The 14401-nt window shown below is 68.9% G+C and overlaps 2 protein-coding genes across 3 annotated transcripts; one reads left to right on the top strand and one right to left on the bottom strand.

Moving 5' to 3' along the window:
- Window positions 1-606: 606 nt before the first annotated feature.
- On the bottom strand, window positions 607-4348 carry WSB2 (WD repeat and SOCS box containing 2). 2 transcript variants are annotated; one of them, XM_035556908.2, is made up of 9 exons: window positions 4212-4348; window positions 3895-4066; window positions 3590-3810; window positions 3280-3411; window positions 2726-2916; window positions 2261-2433; window positions 2033-2146; window positions 1513-1620; window positions 607-1327 (listed from the first exon to the last, which is right to left on the bottom strand). In XM_035556908.2, the coding sequence occupies exons 1-9, from the start codon at window positions 4225-4227 to the stop codon at window positions 1165-1167; spliced, it is 1290 nt and encodes a 429-aa protein (XP_035412801.1). In that variant the 5' UTR covers window positions 4228-4348; the 3' UTR covers window positions 607-1164. The 2 variants fall into 2 exon arrangements, with proteins under 2 accessions (XP_035412801.1, XP_035412803.1); XM_035556910.2 differs by having other exon boundaries at window positions 2816-2916; window positions 4212-4347.
- Window positions 4349-6487: 2139 nt separating this feature from the next.
- Window positions 6488-14004, top strand: RASAL1 (RAS protein activator like 1). Its single transcript, XM_035556542.1, has 21 exons — window positions 6488-6552; window positions 7462-7518; window positions 7615-7728; window positions 7832-7893; window positions 7986-8115; window positions 8973-9054; window positions 9172-9309; window positions 9392-9474; window positions 9575-9692; window positions 9770-9923; window positions 10015-10079; window positions 10211-10323; window positions 10423-10615; window positions 10703-10840; window positions 11455-11593; window positions 11788-11963; window positions 12071-12208; window positions 13044-13179; window positions 13253-13373; window positions 13467-13531; window positions 13856-14004. The coding sequence occupies exons 1-21, from the start codon at window positions 6488-6490 to the stop codon at window positions 14002-14004; spliced, it is 2436 nt and encodes an 811-aa protein (XP_035412435.1).
- Window positions 14005-14401: the final 397 nt, after the last annotated feature.

Below are 14401 nucleotides of genomic sequence, written 5' to 3'. Positions count from 1 at the left end.
TTCATGCAGGGAAGAGCTGCCCGAACTGCTAGCGAGCTGAGAAATAGAGCCCTGGCAGTTTGTAGGTCACATCTTTTCCTGGAAGTCTTTGGGAGATGACAGCTGTCGGGGTTTAGCTGCTCGCAAAGGAAAACATCGCAGGGAACTGCTTGGAGGAGATGTTCCCCATCTTCTGCATCAGCTGGGGTCAGCCCAGGGCTCCTGCGCAGTCCCCTAGCACGCAGGGGGACACCAAGCACGTGCTGTCCCTCCAGCCACCAGCTCCGCTGGAGCGAGACGCGTCCACGAGACGGCTGCGTGCACAGCAAGTCTGAACGCCGGGTGCACGCTGCTGGTGAGCTGTTCGAGCGCCAAGTCCTAGGGGCTGGCATGGGGGCGGAAAAAGCAACCGAGGAGCGAAAGCAGGGGGCTAGGCGAAGCCACATTCTGCTTTCACAGCTAACCACGAGGACTGAGCCTCCCCGGCGCCCACCACTGACCATCTGCTCCTCTCCAGAGCCGAGCGAGCAGCTCTGACTTACCCAGAGCTGCAGCAGCAGGAGGGTCTGGTCCCCGGGCCCCCGCCTGGCAGCCCCAGTTCACCTCTACGAGCAACGAGGGAAGAAGTGAGGAATCAACCATCTTTTATTCTGTCATCGCTGTCCCCCAGCCCGCAGAGACCGGCTCAGGTTTGTCCAGCTCGTGCCCAGACCACGGGAACGGCAGAGCCCGCACCCCTCCGGCAGCTAAGCACGGGCTGATCCCGTCGGGGCTGGTGTGGGGGCTGGCTGTGGCCCCCGCTTCGCACCGACAAACGCTCTGCTCGGACTGCAGCTGCTAATCCTCAACCCACAACATTGCACTTGGAAGCAAAAGCACCTGACCCAAAACTTGCAGATAGCAGGGGGACAGGGGGACTCGCGTCCCCTGTGGGGACACCAGAGCCATCCCCCACGTTGTACTGTGCCCCTTGCCCTCTGCATGCTTTTCTTTTGCTGGGTTCTAGTATTATTACACCAAAAAAAAAAAAAACATCTCCACGTTCACAGACAGCCCCAAAACAAGGGGAGTAACAATCCTTCTGCCCCACGGCTCACAAACCAGCACGACAAACCAGCGGTGCTCTGTGAGCCAGGCCAGCCCTGCCGCGAGGCAGGGGGCTCTCGCCTGCGTGCCTCTGGTCCCTCAGAAGGTCCGGTAGGTGAGGAACTCCTTCAGCTTCCTGGGAATGGGGAGTGCAAGGACCTGGTACGTCGTCAGGAAGGTGCGCAGGGCTTTGCGGCACAAGTGCTTTAGTGACGAGAGGACTCTTGGAGCAGTCCAGAACTGGACGTGGCCATCTCTGGTCCTGCAACGAGACCCAAAGAGGCCCTGAGCGAGCATCCACCGCCCCAGCACGGCGCAGAGAGACGTGAGAAAGTTACCCCAAAATATCCTGAGCGTGCAGCAACCACAATCGCTCCCCAAGCTGGGAAACCAGCCTGCACCCTCAGGCTGATTTCTCCTGGAGCTCCCCGCAGCAGACATACGCACCCTGTGGCAATGAAGCCGCCGTGGGGAAAGTACATGCAGCACAGGCCGTTGGTCATGGGAGCAAACGCCACCGGGGATCGCAGCTCCAGCGCCCAGATCCTCAGGAGCCTAAGGAGAAAGGGAGGTGACACAACGTCAGGCGGTGCCTGCAGCTAAAACGAAGCCTCTGGGGCCACCCAAAAGCACACAAGCTGGGAGCAGGGCTTTATCCCGTGGACTTAGAGCGTCCCAGAAGTGTTACAGCTGGGCAGGAGCATTGTCCCCTGCAGAGCTGAGCCAGATGTGGACAGAGCAGGTGACAGTACCAAGGAGCACTGTAAGGGGACACAGACCCTGGTTCATTGCTCAGGGAGGTGACAGAGCCCTGACCTTGCAACCCCTCACACAATCAGGGCTCTGAATGTGTTGGTCTCTTTGCCATGCAAAGTCTGCTCCCTGCTGGGACGCCCTGAACTTCTGGTGTGTCCTCTTAGGACCCTCTTTCCCTCTGGAAAGACCCGGAGGAGGGGTATTAACTCACCTGTCGTCTGCCACCGTGGCCAGGTACAGGCCCTCTGGGGAGAAGCAGACCGACCGCAGGGAGCTGGTGTGGACGTCGCTGCTGTAGTCCAGCGCCGAGTGCAGGGGGACGTGGCTGCGGGGGGAGAACAAGCTCAGCCTGAGCCCCAAGCCATGCTCGGCCCCACCAAACCCCCACGACACCTCTCTACCCCATTCCTGTGGCCCCCATCGCCCCCCAGCTCCATACCGCAGCGTCCTCAGCTGCTCCCCCGTGTAGGGGTCCCACATGATGACACAGGTGTCGTAGGAGGCAGTGGCGAGGAGCGCCGAGTCCGGTGAGAAGTCGCAGGACACCACACTGCTCTGGTGCCCCTCCAGCCTCCGGATGAGCGTGTAGGACCGCATGCTCCACAGCAGCGCCTGCGGGACACGGGGGGTTGAGGCTGAGGCTCCCCGCACTGTCACACAGAGCCAGGACGGCACGGAGCCACCAGGGCAGAGCCCAACAGAGGAGATGAAGCAGCAAGGGTATCTGAAACAGCTGTGATAACAGAAAGGACCCAAGTACCTCACCAACCATCTCCCCCCGCCACATCCCAACTCCTCAGCGGTGAACAGCATTCCCGCGCCCACCCCGGATCCTCACCCAGCACGGAGGGACAGGGGGGGCACGTTGGTGCTGGCAAGTCCAGGGAACGAGGCTGGCTCTCACCTGCTCCTTCCCACATGGAGGCATCTCACATAAGGGCAACACAGGGAACGTGGCACTCAGTGGGACTGGCTGCCACGCTGTGGGACTCACCGCCTTCTCTCCGGCAGCCGAGCAGAGCATGCTGCAGTCAGGGGAGATGGAGCAGCAATAGACCCACTGCATGTGGCCCGTCAGCACCTGGACCTGCCGCCCTGGGGACAACGGACACACAAGTCATCAGAGACAGAGCTGAGTCACCAGGGACAGGCCCTGCCCCGCCTGCTGTCTCAGCCCCACTCCTAAGGAGGAAAACGCATGTGGGGTGGGGGAATATCCCTGTGCCCATCCCGAGTTCTCTATCTGCAACACCTTCCTGCAGCCCCCAGGTCCCAGCTGGGAGGGGATGGCTCTGCTGTGTCCCAGGACGCCCCCCTTCTGCCTCAAATACTGTCCCCAGAGATCCCCTCCCACCATCCCCCCTTCCAAGGTGTGCTTCTGCCCTCTCCTCGCCCACAGCAGAGCACGGCTTCAGGAAGGGCTGACCTAGCACCGGGCACACCCCCGCTCGCTCCTACCATCTTTGCTGAGGTCCCAGACACGCAAGGTCCTGTCCCGCGACGCCGACACCAGGATGAGGCTTCCATTGGGAGCGAAGCTCAGGTCCCTGACGACGTCCTGGTGCCCCAGGAGGCTGAAGAGAAGGTGTCCTGCGGAGAGCGGCCGTGTCAGCCCCATCAGTGCCCCTCACACCCTGCCTGTCCTGCGCAGGAGCGGGCAGCGGCTCCCACTCACCCTTGGGAAATGTTTAGGGAAGGACGGAGCCGGGCAGCAAGGGCAGTGAGAGCAGCCTGAACTCACCACCCGGTGCCACAGAGAGCCGCTCACCTGTCTGCACCTCCCAGACTTTGATCTGCCCGTCGTTGAGGCCCGTGGCCAGCGCCAGGCAGGACAGCCCCGCGGCACCGTCCGGGTCCCCCGCCGCCGGCCAGGCGCTGAAGGCCAGGCCCCAGACGATCTGGCCGCACTCCAGCGTCTTCTCCTTGGCTCCCGCTCGGCTCCGCGCCTCCGCCTTGCCGCCGTGGCCCTTGCGCTCCGAGGCTTTGCAGCTGCGGGGCGAAGAAGGGAGGGCTGCGGGCTGGCACGGCGGCGGCGCCTCGGCTGGAAGCGTCTCCCCCGTGCCCGCTACTCACAGCTCGGCCTCCTCCAGGGGCCAGGGGATCAGCTTGACCAGGCAGTGGCCCTGCGACCAGGCGAACCAGGCGCCGTCGGGGGAGAAGGCCACGCTCCAGGTCTCGCAGCTCGACTTCCAGTCGTACTGCTGCGGCCGGCCGGGCTTCAGCTCCGCCAGCAGCACGGGCTCCTCTGGGCAGCGGGGGCAGCGCCGTCACCGGCCCGGCCCCGGCTCCCGGCTCCCGGCCCCGCCGTGACCCCCCCCTCCGTCCCCGGCCCTCCCCGGGCTCCGTCCCCCGACCCCCTCCGGGAGCCCCGGGCCCGGCCCGGCCCTCACCTGCGCTCGGCTTCATGGCGGCGGCGCGGCCGGGCCCGCCCGCCCCGGGGAGGCCCCGCAGGCCCCGGCCGGGCTGGGCGCGGCCTCCCCGGCGCTCGGAGGCAGCCGGGCCGCAGGGAGTCCCCGGCCGCCCTCCGCCTCCCTCAGCCGGGCCGGTGGAGGCGGTGCGGGACCGCCCCGTGCGGGGCGGGGGCTGCGGGTCAGGGCCGGCGGCCGCGGCTGGAGGCTGGGCCTCGCGGCCTGCGCTCACCGGGCGGGGACGGGGCCGGGGCCGGGGCCGGCCCTGCCTCCGTCCTTCCCTCCCCAGGCCGCCCCGGAACGGGTCGGACGGCAAACACGGCCCGGGGACCGCGCCAAGGGCCGGCCCCGGCTGGTGGCACCGTGCCTGGCCCGGAACCGGGCACCTGCAGGTAGTGGCACCCCGGGGACACAGCGCTGCATGGGGACGGGCCCTGGCAGCGGCACCCCGGGGGCATAGTGCCCACAAAGTGACACCCCCTGGCAGTGCCACCTCAGGGACACGGTGCCCACAGAGTGACAAGGTGGCAGTGTCCATATGGGGACACCTCCTGGCAGTGCCACCCTGGGGACACAGCGCCCACAGAGTGACAAGGTGACAGTGTCCATATGGGCACACCCCCTGGCAGTGCCACCCACCCACAAAGTGACACCCCCCGGCAGTGCCATCTCGGGGACACAGCGCCCACAAAATGACAAGGTGACACCCCCTGGTAGTGGCACCCCAGGTATACAGCACCCAGAAAGTGACAGCCTCTGTCAGTGCCACCCCAGGGACACAGCACCCACAAAGCACCAAGGTGACACCCCTTGGTAGTGGTACCTCAGGGACACAGCACCCAGAAAGTGACAAGATGACACCCCCTGGTAGTGACACCCCAGGGGCACAGTGCCCGACCACAAAGTGCCCCTGGGGACACAGCACCCGCAAAATGACAAGGTGACACCCCCTGGCAGTGGCACCCAAGGGACACAGCACCCACAAAGCGACACCCCCTGGCAGTGCCACCTCAGGTATATAGCACCCAGAAAGTGACACCCTCTGGCAGTGCCACCGTGGGGACACAGCACCCACAAAGTAACAAGGTGACACCCCCTGGCAGTGGCACCCAAGGGACACAGCACCCACAAAGTGACACAACCTGGCAGTGGCACCCCAGGGACAAAGTGCCCACAAGGTGACACCCCTGGCAGTGCCATTCCAGGGACCCAGTGTCCATATGGGGACACCCTCTGGCAGTGAGTGGCACACTGGGGTCACAGCTCCCACAAAATGACAAGGTGACACCCCCTGGCAGTGCCACCCCGGGGACACAGCACTCACAAAGTGCCACCCCCTGGCAGTGCCACCCTGGGGGACACAGCACCCATAAGGCAGCTCCCTGTGGCGGTGGCACCCTGGGGACCCAGCGCCCGCGTGGTGCCACCCACCGTGCCGGTGCCTCCTGTGAGTCACTGCAGGAGACATCTGCGAACCCCCGCATCAGCCACCGCTCCCCCCCCCCACCCCCCCCCCCGTTATGGCACACCAAGACAGCAGCGGGGACAGGGGACAGAGCCCCCACCCCACTGCCCCCATCCTCCCCATGATTGGGGTCCCCCGGGAGTCACTGGGGGACAAAGCCCAGTGGGTATGGGATGCAGCCCCCCCCTCCTGTGACCCCCCCCCCCACGCAGCAGGGCAGGATCAGTCCCCCACATCCAGCCAGGTGGCCGAGCTGGTGGCAGAGCGAGCCTGTCCCTGGGGACACGAGGGGGGGACGCCTGCCACGTACGGGGACAGACCCCCCCAAGCCTGGGGACAGTCCCTGCTGTCCCTCAACTGTGACGGGACAGAAATTACCCCCCCTTGGGGGGGCACCCAGAGGGTCCGGGGGGGCGCCAGGCTCAGGATGCGTGCCTCAGTTTCCCCGTGGCTAGCAGCGGGGGGCACGGGGCCTAGGATGGCTTTGGCCACGCGGGTAGCACGGGGGAGTAGGGGGGGGTCCCCGGTGAGCCCCCGGGCCGTGCCGCCGTGTCCGTGGGCACGGGGCCAGCCCACCCGAGCTCGCCCGCCGCCGCGTGCCCGCGCGCTCCGGCTCGCTGCCTCCCGCTCGCTCCGGCACGGAGGAAAACAAGCGAGCAGCGGCCGAGGAAGGACGCGGCGAGGAGGAGGAGGAGGAGAAGGAGGAGGAGGAGGAAGCAGGGCCCCGCAGCCACCCCCCCCCCCGGCAGCACCCCATGGACCCCTAGGTGCCGGCCCCCCCAAGTTTGCCAGCATGGCCAAGAGCACCTCGCTGCGCTGCCGGGTGCTGGAGGGGAAGGATCTGCCCGCCAAGGACGTGTGAGTGCCGCCGGGGGGTGTCTCTGCCCCCCGCCCCGGGGGGACGTGGCGTCGGGTGGGCTCTGCTCTCCCCCCGGTTTTGGGGCTCCCCCCTCGCACCCCCTTGCTGCCAGGGACCCGTTTCCCTGAGGGGGGGTCTGCTGAAGGCTGGGGGTGCCCCTCAGCCCCCCACCCCATGTGCTGCCCCCCAGCAGGGTGGGCTCGGGGCGTTCCCCCAGGGCTGTGGCAGTGCTCGGGGGGTGCGCAGCCCCCCATGTACCCGGCAGGGTGCCCCCATCCCAGGGCACGTAGCGTGGGGTCCCCACCGGGACCGTCCCATCCCTGGGGCTGGGGGCACCTCCCTTGGGGTCCGGCTCCCGGCTGAGCATCGCCCCGGGGTGGGGGGCTCAGGAGTGGGGGGCTCAGGAGTGGGGGGGGCCCGGCATCGCCCCGCGCCCCCAGCACCCAGCCGGGAGAGTGCGGGGCACCCACCGGGAAGGAAGAGGCAGGATCCGGCCCTCGTCCCCTCGTCCTGAGGCATGGGTGCAGCTTTTCCGCCCCACTGGAAGGGGTTAAGGCTGGGAGGGCCCTGGGCCAGGTAAAAGCTGGTGTCACCGTGTCACCGTGTCACCCTGACACCGCCCCAGCCCCGAGCCCTGACACCTGGGAGCAGGTTGCTACAGGAACTCAGGGCTCGGCACCGCCGCTGGCACACCTGGGGACATGGGGACAAGTGGCTCGGGGTGGCCCTGGGGTCCCCAAGCTCAGAGAAAGCTGGGGAAAGGCGCCGTCCCCGTGCGGGTGCCGGGCAGGGTGCCAGCTGTGGGGTCTGGCTGAGGAGCCCCGCCCCCCCCCCCAGCAGCACCCCAGGGTGCTCACCCCAAGGGCACCCCAGGGTGCTGACCCCCCCCATCCCCTTCCCACCCCCAGCTCCGGCTCCAGCGATCCCTACTGCGTGGTCAAGGTGGACAACGAGGTGGTGGCCAGGTAGGGGACCGTGCCCCACTCGGAGAGGGGACACGGGGACTTTTTTGGGGGGGGTGCACCCCCATCCACGTGCCCACGGGGTTCCCGCGCCCGCAGGACGGCCACGGTGTGGAAGAGCCTGAACCCTTTTTGGGGCGAGGAGTACACCCTGCGCCTGCCCCGCGGCTTCCGCAGCCTCGCCATCTACGTGCTGGACGAAGACACCATCGGGTAGGGGGGACAGCGGGGCAGGGAGGGGGCAGGGGGGTACAGGGGGTGGCAGCGGGGCTCTGCCACCCGGGGGTGGCCGTCCCCATGGGTGTCCCCCTCGCAGGCACGACGATGTGATCGGCAAGGTCTCGCTCAGCCACCAACAGATCTCGGCTCAGCCGCGGGGTGAGCTGGGGGCTCGGGGGGCTCAGGGGGTTCGGGGGGACCCGGGGGGGCCGTCCCCATGCCGCTGGTGCCCACCCCGTCCCCCTCGGCAGGCATCGACAGCTGGCTCAGCCTGGCACCCGTGGACCCCGACGAGGAGGTGCAGGGCGAGATCCACCTGGAGGTGCAGGTGCCCGAGCAGGGCCACCCGCGGGTGCTGCGCTGCCACCTCATCGGGGCCAGGTAGCGGCGCCCAGGGGCGCGGGGGGGGCTGTGCCCACACCGGGGGGGTCTCGTTTTCGGCCGGTGGGGTTGGCGGAGCCATGAGTGTGGGCAGAGGGCACAGGGCCACCGCCAAGTGTCATTGCTGTGTCCTGCTTGGGGACATCGGTGCTTCCACGCCCTGTGTCACGATGCCGTGGGGTCTCAGCACCGGAGCGGGGAATGCCCCCCTGTGCCATACAATGCCCCCCTGTGCCACACGATGCCCGGACACTGCCAGCCCCGCTTGGGGCCAGGGGACAAAGGACAGTGCCGTGGGACCCTGGGGACACTCCCATGGGACAGACGAGGGGACGCGCTGCGTCTCTCCCCGTTGGTCATAAAACTGGGGGAAACTGAGGCACGCCCCGAAGGCTGTGGGTGGTGTTGGGGTGGGCTGAGACGGGGCTGCCGGTTTCGGGGCTGGCAGTCTGCGTGCATACATGTGTGCGTGTGTGTGTGTGTGTGTGTGTGTGCGTGCGTGTGTGTGTGTGTGTGTGCACACGTGTGCCTGTGCGTGCCCGCGCACCCGCAGGCAGCTGGCAGAGGCAGGAGCAGCATCCCGCTGCCATGGCTACCGAAGCGGCTACCAAGGCAACGGGATGGCCGCGGGGACAGCCAGGAGGGACAGCAGCGTCCCCCGCTGTGCCACCTGCCCCCCCCTCCCCCCCCCCCCCCCCAGGGAACCGGGTGCCAGCACCCCCCCGGTGCCATCCTGCCACCCGCCGTGCTGGCGCCTTGCTGTACCCAGGGGGACAGGGGACAGTGCCAGGGGACACACACACACACACGCACACCGGGGGGACGCTGCACCCCCCCTGACCCCCACCCTCCCGCAGGGACCTGGCCCCCCGGGACCCCTCGGGTACCTCGGACCCCTTCGCCCGGGTGTCGTGCTGCGGGCACACGCAGGAGACGGCCGTGAGTCCGGGTGGCACCGCTGGCACCGGTCCCCGCGGTGACACCGGGGGGGACCCCAGAGGCTGGGGGGCCTCGCGGGGACCTTGTCCCCTGCCGCCACCGGCCCTGTCCCTGCAGGTGATTAAGAAAACCCGTTTCCCGCGCTGGGACGAGGTGCTGGAGTTCGAGCTGGCGGAGGGCGAGCTGGGGGACGCCGTGCTGAGCGTGGAGGTGTGGGACTGGGACATCGTGGGCAAGAACGACTTCCTGGGACGGGTGAGGGTCTTGGGGGGCACGGGGGGCACCGGTGCCACTGCGTGCCCCCCCCCCCGGCTCAGTTTTCCCCCCACACACCCAGGTCGAGCTCCCCGTGGGCGCCCCGGGTGCCACCAAGGGCTGGTTCCAGCTCCTGCCCTTCGCCAGCAGCGCCGAGGAGCCGGGGTGAGCGCGGGGCAAGGGTGGGCGGCGAGGGCTGAGGGGGGGGGGGGGGGGGGGGCGTCAGGATTTGTCCCAGCCTCTCCCTTCGTGGTTGTCGTTGCAGGGGGCGGCTGGGGTCCCTGCGGCTGGCGGTGCGGCTGGTGGAGGACCAGGTGCTGCCCCCCCACTGCTACCAGCCCCTCATCCAGCTCCTCGCCGAGCCCATCCGCTGCCCGGGCCAGGTGGGTGCTGCGGGGTGGGGACACGCTCGTCCCCCGAGCCTTGGGGCGGCCCCCTGCCCACCCTGCCCTCCTCGCAGCCCCCAGCCGGCACGGCCCTGGCCGTCCTGGAGGAGGCGACCTCGGGGGAGAGCCGCCAGGACGTGGCCACCAAGCTGGTGAAGATCTTCCTGGCGCAGGGGCTGGCCGTGCCCTTCCTGGACTACCTCATCGCCCGCGAGCTGGCCAGGACCAGTAAGTTCTGGGGCTGGCTGCCCCCCAGACCCCCTTGGGAGGCAGAGTGGGGCCACCAAGGAGGACACGGGAATGTCCTGCTCTCTCCCAGAGGACCCCAACACCCTGTTCCGCTCCAACTCGCTGGCCTCCAAGTCCGTGGAGATGTTCATGAAGGTGAGCAAGGGAGGGGACATCGGGACGGCACCGGCCGGGTCACCCCTGCGCCCTCCCGTGACGGCATCAGGACACGGGCACGGTGCTGGGGACAGCTTGGGGACAAGGAGGGTGGCTCCCGCCCCGTGCAGGTGGTGGGGCTGCCCTACCTGCACGAGGTCCTGAAGCCCGTGGTGAACCGCATCTTCGAGGAGAAGAAGTACGTGGAGCTGGACCCCTGCAAGATGGAGCTGAGCCGCGGCAGGCGAGTGCGGGGGCACGTCCCCGTCCCGGTGTCCCCCGCGGGAGGGGGGGCCACAAGCTGCAGCGGCGTCCTGGTGGTGAGCCGGCGGTGTCCCCGCAGGAGGATTTCCTTCAAGGGGTCCCTGTCGGAGGCGCAGGTGCGGGAGAGCAGCCTGGGGCTGCTGCAGGGCTACCTGGGGGACATGGTCGATGCCATCGTGGGCTCAGTGGAGAAGTGTCCCCCGCTCATGAGGGCGGCCTTCAAGCAGCTCCGCAGGCGGGTGGAGGAGCAGTTCCCCTCGGCGCAGCACGAGGTGGGGGCCACGGCGGGGCCGGGGGGGGGGGGGCACAAAGTGCCGGGAGGTGGCCGAGCCCTGAGCTCCATCCCCCCGCCCCGGCAGGAGGTGCGCTACTTCTCCATCAGCGGCTTCCTCTTCCTCCGCTTCTTCGCCCCCGCCGTCCTCACCCCCAAGCTCTTCGGCCTGCGGGAGCAGCACGCCGACCCGCGCACCGGCCGCACGCTCCTGCTGCTCGCCAAGGTGCGGGGAGCCCCGGGACGGGGACCTCGGGGAGGGATGGGGACACCCAGGAGGGATGGGGACACCTAGGTGGGATGGGGACATGCAGGAGGGACGAGGACACCCAGGAGGGATGGGGTTCCCCAGGAGGGATGGGGACACCCAGGAGGGATGGGGACACCAGGAGGGATGGGGATCCCCAGGTAGGATGGGGACCACAGGGAGGGATGGGGACCCCAGAAGGGACGGGGACCCCAGAAGGGACAGGGACCCCAGAGGCGATGGGGATGCCAGGGAGGGAAGGGGACCCCAAAGAGACCCTGTAGAGGGAGAGGGGTCTCAGAGGGGAACGGGGACCCAAGGGAGGGACAGGGACCGTAGGGAGGGCAGAGCCATTCCTGTCCCCATGCCACATGCCATGACCCACCCTGCTTGTCACCACCCATGTCACCATCCACCGAGCACGGGGCAGCACTGCCTGCTTGGGTCCCACCACCCCGTGCCGCTCCCCTTTCCCATTTTCCTCCCCCAATTCCCACTCCCACGGGACACGGGAGACAGGGCAGAGGGGGGGGGACAAGCGCCGGGTGCCGGGGACAGGACCCGGCAGCGTGAGCCCTTCCCGTGCGGGGCAGGCGCTGCAGAGCATCGGCAACCTGGGGCTGCAGCTGGGCAAGGAGCCCTGGATGGCCCCGCTGCACGCCGTGCTGCTGCCCAGCGTCACCCGCGTCAAAGCCTTCCTGGACAGCCTCGTGGAGGTGGACAGCACCCAGGGTGAGCACCCGGGGCACGCCGGGCACCCCCTGCACGGTACCGGGGGTCAGGGTGGCATCAAACCCTGCAAAATCCCCCAGGACCCGGGGGTGCTTCCACGTCCAGGGGATGGGCTCCGATTTTGGGGCGTCCTCGGGCTGGGCGAGGCGGTGGCACCCCGAGGTGACGCTGCCACCTCCGTGCCACGGCCGCAGCGGGCGAGGAGCCGGTGCCGGCGGCACCTTTTGGTCCCTCGGCCACCATCAAGGAGGGCTACCTGCACGTGCGTGAGGCCGAGGAGCCCTCGCTGCTGCCCCGCTTCGCCTTCAAGAAGAGGTACTTCTGGCTCAGCACCGAGGCTCTGTCCTACTCCAAGTCCCCCGAGTGGCAGGTGGGTGCTGCCCGCTCCCCCCGCCCCCCCCCCCCCCCCCCCCACGGCCCCGCTGGCGGGTGGCGGGGCCGTGGGCGTGGTGACACGTCCCGTTTCAGGGTCCCCAGGCGCGCTGCCGCATCCCCGTGCCGCAGATGCGGGCGGTGGAGCGCGTGGACGAGGGCACCTTCCCGCAGCCCCACGTCATGCAGGTCGTGGCGCAGGACGGCGCTGGGCAGCTCCGCACCACCTACATCCAGTGCAAGGTGCGGGCCCCCACCCCGCACCCTGGGGACCCTGGGAACACCCCCCCCCCCCCCCAGGGTCCAACACCCCAGGGTGCCCCTACCCAGGACACCAGCAAGCAGCCCTGTGGGAAGCGAGCAGTGCCTGGGGGTGGCGGGAAAAGTCCCAGTCCCAAATGCAGCTATACTGGTTGTACTGGGAACAGTGGGGTGCCAGCCCTAGCTGTACGGGAACACTGGGGTATCCTACCCTGGTTGTACTGGGGTCACTGGGGTGCCTGCCTGACCTGTGCTGGGATCAGTAGGGTATACAGCTATATCCGTACTGGGGTCACTGGGCTATCAGCTCTGGTTGTACTGGGGTCACTGGGCTATCAGCTCCAGTCGTACTGGGGTCACTGGGGTATCAGCTCTCATTGTACTGGGGTCACTGGTGTATCCAGCTATATTCATACTGGGGTCACTGGGCTATCAGCTCCGGTTGTACTGGGGTCACTGGGGTATCCAGCTATACCTGTACTGGGGTCACTGGGCTATCAGCTCTCGTACCGGGGTCACTGGGGTATCCAACTATAGCCGTACCGGGGTCACTGGGCTACCACCTCTAACTGTGCTGGGGTCATGGGGATACCAGCCCTGTCCACACTGGGATCACTGGGTCACCAGCCTTGGCCCCACAGTGCCACCTCCCCACCAACACCTCCCCGGACCCCTCTGCCATCAAACCATCACTTGGTGTCACCGCGGTGCCACCCCTTTGGGGATGCTGCGGGGGAGGGAACCGTGGCCGCTGGCACCACGGGGAGGGGGGGGGGGGACACCCGGTGGGTGCCACCCCCGTCCCGTGTCCCTGCAGGGTGCGCAGGAGCTGTGGCAGTGGCTGTGGGCGCTGCGGCGGGCCAGCAGCACCAACCAGGCCATGCTGCCCACCTGCCACCCCGGCGCCTTCCGCGCCACCCGCTGGTCCTGCTGCCTGCAGCCTGCCCGTGCCGGTAAGGCCGGGGACCTATGGGGGGAGGGGGGGTCCCCAGCAGGACCCCCACCCACCCAGATCCTCCTCGGCAGCACCCGGCTGCAGCCGGACCCACGGTGCCGTGGCCCTGGGCGAGTGGAGCGACCCCCTGGACCCCGCGGCGGCGGCGCAGAGCCTCTACGGGCACCTCCGGGCAGCGGGGGCACGGCTGCGGTGAGGCGGGGGGGGGGGAGGACTCCGGGGTGCCCTGCACCCATGGGTGCCCCCCCAGCAGGGCTCAGGGTCCTTCTCCTGCTTCTCCTGCAGGGAGGCGGCAGAGGGGGGGCCCGAGGGCGGCGCGGCGACGGAGCCCCCGCAGGAGGGGCAGGGAGGTAGGGGCGCGGGGGGGGGGTGGGGGGTGCGGGGACCCCCCCACCCGAGCAGGATGCGTGCACAAATGCACACATGCACGGGGGCACGCGTGCACACGCCCACGCGTGTGCACACCCACGGGTGCTCCTCCACGGCGTGCCTCCTCCGCCAGGGGACGGCAAACACCCGCGGGCACGGCGCTTTTGGCCATGCTGAGGGGGGGGGAGGGCGGGAGGGGGTGCGTGGGGCGCAGCGGGACGGGACGCGGCGGCCCGTGGGGGTCGCGTGGGTCGCGAGTGGGGGCCGGGGGTCGCGGGTGGGCGCTGACGCTGCCGGTGCCGCAGGTGGAGCCGTCTGGGGGCGGCTGCAGGAGGTGCTGCGGGACCTGGACGTCGCCCACGAAGACTTCGCCCGCCGCCACGGCGTCCCGAGGCCGCCCACGGACACGGACACGGACACGGACACGGACACGGCCCCGCCGCCCGCCACTTGAAGGGTGGCGGCACCGCGGCGCCGGCTGGGACTACAGCCCCCAGCATGCCCTGCGCCGTCAGGGCCCGGCCGGCCCTGCCCGCTCCGCAAGGCATACTGGGAGCTGTAGTCCTCGCCGCCTTCCTCCGTTCCGCTGCCCCCGTGGACGCGGGGTCAGCGCAGCGGGGGCCTCCCACAGACACGCAGGAGGAGTCCGTGGGGTGCACGCACCCGTGCACGCGTGTGCACGGCCGGGTGTGCAAGGGCTGCAGGGGCCACGCGTGGGCTGTGGTGCATGGAACACGAGGGGGCGTGAGAGGCAGTGCTGCTGTGATCTCGGGGGACGGGGGGTGAGATCTCCACGAGGGTGTGGGCACGCGTCGAAGAGCGTGTGTGCAAGTGTGTGGCTGTGAGCGCAC

Source organism: Cygnus atratus, chromosome 17 (genome assembly GCF_013377495.2).
Source record: "Cygnus atratus isolate AKBS03 ecotype Queensland, Australia chromosome 17, CAtr_DNAZoo_HiC_assembly, whole genome shotgun sequence".
Taxonomy (NCBI): domain Eukaryota; kingdom Metazoa; phylum Chordata; class Aves; order Anseriformes; family Anatidae; genus Cygnus; species Cygnus atratus.
Note: the sequence above shows the minus strand (reverse complement) of the source record. Positions and strands in the feature narration are given on the sequence as shown.

Excerpts from the sequence above, each read along its gene's own strand:
- WSB2 (XM_035556908.2), bottom strand. Across the intron at positions 2,917-3,279 it reads CTGGGACCTCAGCAAAGATG|GGCGGCAGGTCCAGGTGCTG; the intron begins GTAGGAGCGAGC and ends CGTTGTCCCCAG. Across the intron at positions 2,147-2,260 it reads GAGCAGCTGAGGACGCTGCG|CCACGTCCCCCTGCACTCGG; the intron begins GTATGGAGCTGG and ends CTCCCCCCGCAG.
- RASAL1 (XM_035556542.1), top strand. The coding sequence starts at position 6,488 with ATGGCCAAGAGCACCTCGCTGCGCTGCCGGGTGCTGGAGGGGAAGGAT. Across the intron at positions 9,475-9,574 it reads AGCAGCGCCGAGGAGCCGGG|GGGGCGGCTGGGGTCCCTGC; the intron begins GTGAGCGCGGGG and ends TTGTCGTTGCAG. Across the intron at positions 11,594-11,787 it reads GGAGGTGGACAGCACCCAGG|CGGGCGAGGAGCCGGTGCCG; the intron begins GTGAGCACCCGG and ends CCACGGCCGCAG.